Source organism: Nicotiana attenuata, chromosome 12 (genome assembly GCF_001879085.1).
Source record: "Nicotiana attenuata strain UT chromosome 12, NIATTr2, whole genome shotgun sequence".
Classification (NCBI taxonomy): domain Eukaryota; kingdom Viridiplantae; phylum Streptophyta; class Magnoliopsida; order Solanales; family Solanaceae; genus Nicotiana; species Nicotiana attenuata.
This window is the reverse complement of record NC_032000.1, coordinates 12,923,548-12,932,271: the sequence shown is the minus strand read 5'-3', so window position 1 is coordinate 12,932,271 and position 8,724 is coordinate 12,923,548. Positions and strand designations below refer to the sequence as shown.

Here is an 8,724-nt window from a genome sequence, read left to right as displayed (position 1 = left end):
AGTAGAGAGAGAAAGAAAATAGTGTAACTGATTAGCGTATTTAGTGGCTTAGGGCTAGGAGGTAACCAAAATTAAATATTTTGCTATAAACTTTAAAAGGTATCTATAGAATATAATTTTTTTAAATGGTATTTATTTAAAATAAATAAGGTATTAACCTTTGCTATAGGAGGTAAAAATTCCAATAATTTATATGAGAAGATTTAACCCGGCCCACCTACCTCTTAAACTAAAAATAGCCGGCAGATGTATAATTTATATATAGTATATGTATAACTGTGTATCATCAATATATAATCTATATATATCGGCTAGAAAAAGTAAACATTAAATTTGACCGGCTATCGTGGTAAAAGTGGCACATTAAATCACTGGATTTTGACACAGGAAAGGCCACTTAATGCAGGAGCTTTTTCAACCCAGAAGCCAAAATCTATTGGTTGCGGAAAATTGGACTTGTTCAAGTAATACATTAAATCAATAAGCCAGATGCTCTATAAACCCAGCTAGCGGCTTTTACAAGTGATACTGTTTTGATAGCGATAGAGTAGTTTTATTTAGCATCCATACATCAAGTACATCAACGTTTTCCCAGAAATACATCAAGTACATCAACCAGCGACTACACATAAGAAAAATAGGACACACGCTCATGTCACTCAGCCTTATTTCCCATCAAAAAGTTTTACAGACATGTCCTCAAAATAGCGTCAAATATCCCAGTTCAAGGACATTCTTTCTCATAAACTTCATTTGCATATTTCCAGTTTATAACTTTCCATATGTTCTTCAGGTAATCAGGTCTTACATTTTTGTACTGCATCACAAAAAGGCAAAGGCGAGCTATTAGTTAAATTCAATAACAAGAATGCTTGAATTTGAATAAAAGTCCAGATGACATAAAAAAATGGCTTTCAAAAACATCTATTTCCATAAAGATTCAATACATTCATGCACTATGCAAAGATCAAGAGCATCCAAGAGAAAGGAGAAAATTTTACTTGGAACAACTAACAAGTAGCAATGTCAACCATGATTCAGAATAAAAACATTGGTAGTAGCATGGATAGCTTGATAGCATTGTGGATATATCATGTTTAGGGTATTAAGGCACTGTAAAAGAATAATAAAATTACCTGCAAGTAGTATGCGTGTTCCCAAACGTCTATTCCCAGAAGAGGAACCAAATTTGCTCCTTTAGAAACCAAAGGGTCCTGGCAAGAAAAAATGATCCCTATCATAAGCAACCTGATTGATAGACAATCTGACAAGCAACAATTACTGAAATATTTGCCAACTTTCTTATGCAAACCTAACATATAAAGGCTTGACAAAACAAAGACCTATCTACACAGCCCAGGCCTGCGTGGTATGTTGCGGATTGCAGAATGCTGACAGACCAAGGAAGGGGGAGAATGCAAAAATAATCCTAAAGGACCGGTCAAAGAAGTTCATTAAACTAAAAGGAATACTCAGCTGGTGCAAAGACGTGTATTTAACATTAAAAACTCCATCTCTTGACTAGGGAAGCTGATAATAATGAAATGTCAGGTTATTTACGCTGCATTTTTTTAAGACCCTTTTGTCGATCAAGAAATTAGCAGTCTTATGCCTTTTCTTTTCACTTTTCTTGGATAATAACCTCTGAGTTAAGGCAACAAAGAGGAGGAATCAACTTCACTTGTTGAAGATGACGCTCATCAATTTATTAATTTAGCATAAACAAAAAATGCATAAATCACCTGATTTGCAGTGGTTTCAATCACCAGGCGCTTAAGCTCTTTGTCCACACCAAGCCACTGCAAACATAAACGCAGGCTCAAGAGGAAATAAAAGGTGCAACCAAAAGCATGATTCTCAGAGGCCTAAGCTGACCAACAAAGTTCCAAGAAAAGGAAGTGAGACCTACCACCCAGCCAGAGCCCTGTAAAGCAGCACCTTCTGCATTCATCTTTTGAACTAAAGCTTCCAGGGAGCCAAAGTTAGTGTCAATAGCCCAACCAAGAGAACCCTTTGGAGGCTCACCACCACCCTCCTGCAATATGATTTAGCAGTTATGTCGTTTCCCTTCAAAGTAGAACAATAATTTAACTGAGGAAGCAAGCTTACGCGGACAGGGGCAAGATTCTTCCAGAAAATTGAGTGGTTAATATGACCTGCGTGAAAAGTCAAAAGAAAACCATCAGCTAGGATAAAAGAGTGATGATTTATGAAATCATCGCATACCCACATGAATGGGCTTCGCCAAAGCACAAATGCAAATCAAAATGCATGTTGCAACAGAGAGCGCAGAAATGAGATGAGAAAAACACCAACATACTTCTAGGCTGAACATCAGCTTAATTAACTCGAGGCAATCCAATGTTTTTCTTCTGGACCATCATAATTCCCCTCATACATCTATAACTCACTACCTTTACTAAATATTTACCAATTTCTCATTTTCTGCAACAAAAAAGACCATTTCGGCATCCAATTAACATCATTTCCACAATTAGAATTAATATTTGTAATATAATCAGCCATTGGCAACGATAATTTCATTCAAACTGACATCAAGCGCCAAAAGCCAAAAGGTGCTTCATTCTAAGCTCTTCTCATCAAACTGCTACAGCTCATTCCTCCGAGCATAATTCGATATGACATAAACAACCACCTAATTTCTTTTGATTCTTTTAAATCCTATGACGATTAATCTCTCATACTCCAGTTCAATTCAACTCCCAATTTTATCTCGAACAAATTCATAAATATAAACAATCAATTAAATTCCAGAAATAATGAATTATTCAGTAGATAAATAATGAAACAAAGAGAGGAATTGACCTCCGCCGTTGAATTTGATAGCGCTATGCAATTTGGCGACGGTAGGAGCATCTCCTTTGGAAATGGCGTCATGTAGCTGTTCAAGGGCTTTATTGTAATTGGTGACGTAAGCCTGATGATGCTTCTGGTGGTGGAGCTGCATTATGTCACCGCTAATTGCCGGCTCCAGTGCTCCATAGTCGTAGGGGAGATCCGGCAGCGAGAAGGTCTGCAAGCCGCGGAGTTGCTGGCGGAACCCTAGCCCTGTTGCTAAGGTCCGTCTGCTCACTAGGGTTCGTAGAGCCATTTTTGAGATATTCCAAAATGCTTTGTAGTAGTTGAATCTGTGGTGCCTTTTTATAATCACGGGTAATGACCGGAGAGGTCAGATTAACTCATTGAGCTCACCACATCTGTCATCTTGATTTCTCTATCTTATTAATTTTTTTTTGGTTTATTTCGCTAAATAACAAAGTAATTACTAGTAGGATATTAACCAAAAAAAAGGAAAAAAGGAAAAATAACTTTTGGGAGGGAGAAAAATGGAAACAAGGAAGGACGAGTATGAAAAAGAAGGTGAAAATCTAGGGGCTAAGTACATTCTTAGCTTAAAGTGGGAGCACCATGTTTCAACTCTGAGCCCGTTTGGATTGGCTTAAAAAAAATGGTTTTTAAGCACAAGTGCTTAAAAGCAGCTTTTAAGGAGCTTATTTTATAAATAAGCAGGTACATGTTCGGATAAAAGTGCTGAAACTTAAAAAAAGTTGTTGAAGTGTTTGGCAAACAAGCGCTGGTAAGCACTTTTTCTTATTAAAAAGACAAATATCCTTAAAGCTATTAACATTACGGTGAGATGATACATTAATTTATTTTTAATTAGAGGTAGAGTGTAAAAAAATATAAAAATAATTGAAAGAAAACACTTTCGCTTTTAATTGGTTTTGTGTAATCTGGAGCGTAAATCTAAATTAATTAGAATCTGGATATTGTTGTCAAATATCAATTAAAAAATCAAAAAGAAAGAAAAGATGGGAGTATTACACTTATTTATTAGAGTAATACTTTTCTGGCCGGAAAGTTAATTATTAACAGTTCATAAAATGTCAGCTTTTAGTTAACGCCGAACTCCAATTGATATATCCATGAAAAGTGTTGAAGAAAAGTGCAGAAAAATGAAGATGAAGCAGAGATGAAGAGGAAAGAAGAGAACGGCAGAGTGAAGGAAATAGAAGTACAATGTTTTAGAGTTTCTTTGACCGAGGGTAATTTTGGTATTATAAAAACTTATAAGGGACAAGAGAGTAATTTTATTGGTCAAACTAAAATGGCTTTTAAGCCAAATACGTATGGTATGTTTGGAAAGCCACCAAGTAATTGGAATTGGTGTAATTATTAGGGTAGTAATTGCACAAACTAGTAATTACATAGCTGTGTAATTACGACGACCTGTTTGTTTGTCATAGTGTAATTACAGTGTAATTATAAGTTTACTGTTTGGTTGCAAAAGTGTAATTAAACAGTTAGATTATTTTTTAAATTAGTTAATTATCAAAACTTAAAAGTTAATATAATAAATATGTGCCTATAAATTTTTATAAGTATAAATAATATTATATTTGGTATTTAAGATGTATATTTTTTCATGCATATACATTAATTAGTAATCATATACTTATAACTAATATTTTAAAAATAGTTTATATATATTTAGTAAGAATATCGTGGAATTCATGTTTTAAAAAATAAATTAATATTTATAAATATAATGTCATAACATTATTCAAATATTGCCAAAATTAATCTATCAAATCTAACTCAAAAATGAACAACATGCAATGTGAGCCAATCTATACTATATTAAAAGCACGAAGGCCCTATCGAAATGTTGATCGCCTTTTTTATCCTTAGTAAGTGAATTCTACATTGGTTATAATTGTAATGTAGTAATTAATTTTTTCCTTTTAGGAGAAAATATAATTGCGTGTGTTTTCCTTTAGGTTTATAATTCTTTAGATTTTACTTTGTTTAGGATTCTTACCGTATTTTTTTGTATATTTTTTGTTTCGTTTAGGTTTAGAATTCTAGACTAGCATAGATTTTTCTTAGTTTACAATGCTTTACTTACATTGTGTCTTTTATTTTCATTGTTATTTACGGTGTGTCTTTTCTTTGTTTAATTAGGGTGAGGATTTCGTTTAGGTTTAGATTACCAATAGTAGGTTTTGGGTCTTCTCTTTCGGATTTTAGAATTTTAGGACCAAAATAATTTAGAATAAGGTAGTCAATATGGAGGAGCTGACCACTTCTATAAAAGAAGCCACAATTTTTACCTTTTTTATCATGCGCTCTTCATATTATCGACATCTATATAGGTAAATTTGCTTGTGATTTGAGGTAAATTTTCTAACCTATAACATGTTCTTAAGGTTAAGCAAATAACTGCAAATTGAAAAGTTGTCAATTGTCATTTTTGTTTATAATATCTGGTATATGATCATTAATTTTAAATTGACTTATTTACACATATTGTACATGTTGTTTCGATCATTGCATTCGTAACATAAAATTGGTTAGAAATTCTAAGTCATAACAATTGAAGATTTTATCAATTCAAGATTATTTTTGTTCAATGGTTTATAGTTAAAATTACTATAATTTTTATGCCATCTTTTTTTATATGTTCTATAGTTAAATTACTAATTGTTATGCTAGCTCAAGCTGCTCGTATTTGTACGAAAAAATTAATTTGATTATCTCTTTTACTTTAATATATTATAATTTCAAATTTGTGTTCTTCAAGAGTAGCCTTTGGTAATTAGCATCCCTGCATCTATATAAAATTATGACAGTTTTACTGGTTCAGGTAACCAATTCTTCTTATCCCATAGATTTTATTTTATGTAATCTCTTTTATGCAGTGCCTAATTTTAGTACGTCTTGAGAGGTATTGCCTTTGTTGCAATTTAACTATATATTTTTTTTACTCCTCGAGCCTTGAGATTGAGATATTGCGTAATATCAATTTTATTTAAATTATATGCTAATTTAATAGATTATTGTTGAAGGACCGTCGTTCTCTAGAAGAAAACTGCAATATTGGAGGAGTCTAACTCGATCAAACGTGCTGACAAAATAAAAAGTTGCTAGCTTAATATTTTGTTAGTGCGCTCATTCTGATTGGATCAAAATACATCAGTGCATTAGCAAATAGTTTTTATTATATGTTCAATCCTTATTATGAGTTCAAGTATTTCCTTTAAATTTTCTTTTTAAAAAATTACAAAATGAACACTTGTGCGCACATGATTTCAATGATTGAATTTACAAATGAATATGTGATAATTAACATTTTACGAATACAAGATTTTTTTAAATAAAATACAGGTAGATATATAATAAATTGGAAAATTTATACAAATGTCCTAAATAATTCTCAACTTACCAGCCTCTAGCCATTAGTCATAGACTTACCAAAACTAGCCAAGCACATATAAAAATAGAAAAATCAAATAAATAAGGTTCTTTCTCTCAAAGAATCACATGCAAAAATTGTTATTACACTGTATTTGTAAAATAAATTCTGGAAATATAAATGAATTTAAACAGTAATGAATATAAACAGAAATGACATAAACCAATTCGAGCCCACTGAATTCACAGTGTTTCCTTAAGGAATTTAATCCCCTCCTAGTACCCAAGGTTATGGATTATTTCCTCCCAGGATAGAACGAATTACACACTAGTGTAGTGGTACTTCAAACCCCCAGTGTTTCAGCGAACACAAAGTTCGGTAGCAAATCACACTTACTTTTTGCTTTGTTTTGATGCTAAAAGTATGCAGAAGAAGGAGAGGAAACTCAGAAAATTGTAGTTAAAATTCTGAGCAGAATAGTGTTGTATTTATAGCCAAAGTTGGGTCTCTTCAGAATGGTTGTTTATGCAAAACGCCCACAACATAAATGCCATTACATAAATGGCCATTTACTCAATAATAAAGAGGGAAAATAAAGAGGGAAAATTGAAGAGGGTAGTTACTTTTCTGTTACCAAAACAGAAAAACGGATTGGATTTAATATTAATATTTAATATTAATATTTTGTTATTAAACCAAATATTTAATAACATTTCTGTTAATATTTTACTATTAACAAATAAATTTGGTCCAAAAAGTTAATCAATCAATCGATCATTTGACCAAATCCGAATCCGAATCCGAATCCGAATCCGAATCCGAAGCCGAAGCCGAAGCCGTAGCCGTAGCCGTAGCCGAAGCCGAAGCCGAGCCGAGCGAGCGACGACGACGACGGCGCGAGGCTTGCCTTCTTCTCAACTCTTTAAGAGCTAGAAGAAGAGCAATTGCTTATATACCCATAAAAAACCTCTTCCTCTTCCAATATGGGACAATGCCCATCTGCCAAGGGAGGGGGAACTTAAAATTTCACTCAAAAATTTCATTTCCCTCCATTTCCCATTCACCCTCTTTTAAGTATTTAATATATTAATTAAATACCTTAAAAACCCAACAATCCCCCACATGAATGGGGAATGGCTATATCACGGAAGTATGCATGAAAAACTGTGTGATTCACAAGTAAGGATTAATTGCATCTGGATAAGTAGGTTTCCCTTTGAACTTTCCGTAGTGAACTTATGTCGGATATACTCGATCAATCGGTAGATTTGATATCTTTGAACCGTCGAACTTTAGTGTATACCTAGACAACCACAAGTCACACAACTAACCCTTAACCGTCTTTGGTTCTCATTGTTGTGTTCGTTTCAGCCATGAACACCGCCTGGTTTCATAAGTGCGTAGAGAACTGGCCTTGCTGTGTTCTCCTTGAAGCGGCTAACACTTCACACTTACATAGGTGATTCCTAAACGTGTCATCCCGTAGATACACTATTTGATATACCCTGTATCAAATTTAGAAATCATTAAAAAGCCTTAATGCTTTATCCTTGGTACTGAACATTGTCTCATCACGAGAATGGACCAAAAGTTTAGTTGACAATGTTGAACCGTCATAAATGACTTTGTTTGATCTCCTTGAACCTAGATCTTGGGATCTCCAGTCTTCTNGAATTTTTTTAATAAAATACAGGTAAATATATAATAAATTGGAAAACTTACACAAATGTCCTAAATAATTCTCAACTTACCAACCTCTAGCCAGTAGTCATAGACATACCAAAACTAGCCAAGCACATATAAAAATAGAAAAATCAAATAAATAAGGTTCTTTCTCTCAAAGAATCACATGCAAAAATTACCTTCCATATTTTTAAGCGTGATTAACAACATTAGATGCAAGACGGAAAAGAAATTTCATGAATAAGGTAGCAAATAAGGTAATAAATACAAAAAAAAAATACAATATTTCAAAATCTAAATAAAAAAGGAACTTTTACAATGGGTATAGTTGAATTTTATTGAAAACATATAGATAAGTCAATATACAAAATTTGAGGAAGATTGGAGGTGATTTGGACTGGTTTTGTATCAAAATTCATAATTAAATTGAGTTCAAAAAATTCTTCTGCGACACATGTATCAAACATGTATCACGCATGTACCTCATACATAGCTATGCATCGATATACATGTGATACACAATTGATACAAGTATGATACATATGTGATACACAAATGATATACATTGTGATACACATATCATTTTTTTTTTCATGTTCAGTTTTTACTTCGAATTTTCAATTCAAACCGCCTCAAATTTCACCAAATCATCCTAAAACTGAGATTCACGCTCCTTAAGATGTACCCAATCTATTCCAATAACACTCACTCAAAAGAAAGTAAAAATTTGATATTTTTTGCTACAAATAGCTAATTGGTTAATATTAGTAATATTTGGCTAATATTAATAATATTTTATGAATTGGTCAATTTTTGTAATGAGC

General features: G+C 32.9%; 1 protein-coding gene across 1 annotated transcript; it reads right to left on the bottom strand.

Moving 5' to 3' along the window:
• Positions 441 to 3,219, bottom strand: LOC109235313 (superoxide dismutase [Mn], mitochondrial). The gene is made up of 6 exons (XM_019401370.1): positions 2,827 to 3,219; positions 2,110 to 2,156; positions 1,910 to 2,035; positions 1,743 to 1,799; positions 1,137 to 1,214; positions 441 to 817 (listed from the first exon to the last, which is right to left on the bottom strand). The coding sequence occupies exons 1-6, from the start codon at positions 3,110 to 3,112 to the stop codon at positions 725 to 727; spliced, it is 687 nt and encodes a 228-aa protein (XP_019256915.1). The 5' UTR covers positions 3,113 to 3,219; the 3' UTR covers positions 441 to 724.

Coding starts and splice junctions, on each gene's coding strand:
- LOC109235313 (XM_019401370.1), bottom strand. CDS start 3,112: ATGGCTCTACGAACCCTAGTGAGCAGACGGACCTTAGCAACAGGGCTA. Junction 1,215..1,742: donor TTGAAACCACTGCAAATCAG/GTGATTTATGCA, acceptor TTTTCTTGCCAG/GACCCTTTGGTTTCTAAAGG. Junction 818..1,136: donor AACACGCATACTACTTGCAG/GTAATTTTATTA, acceptor TTTGTGATGCAG/TACAAAAATGTAAGACCTGA.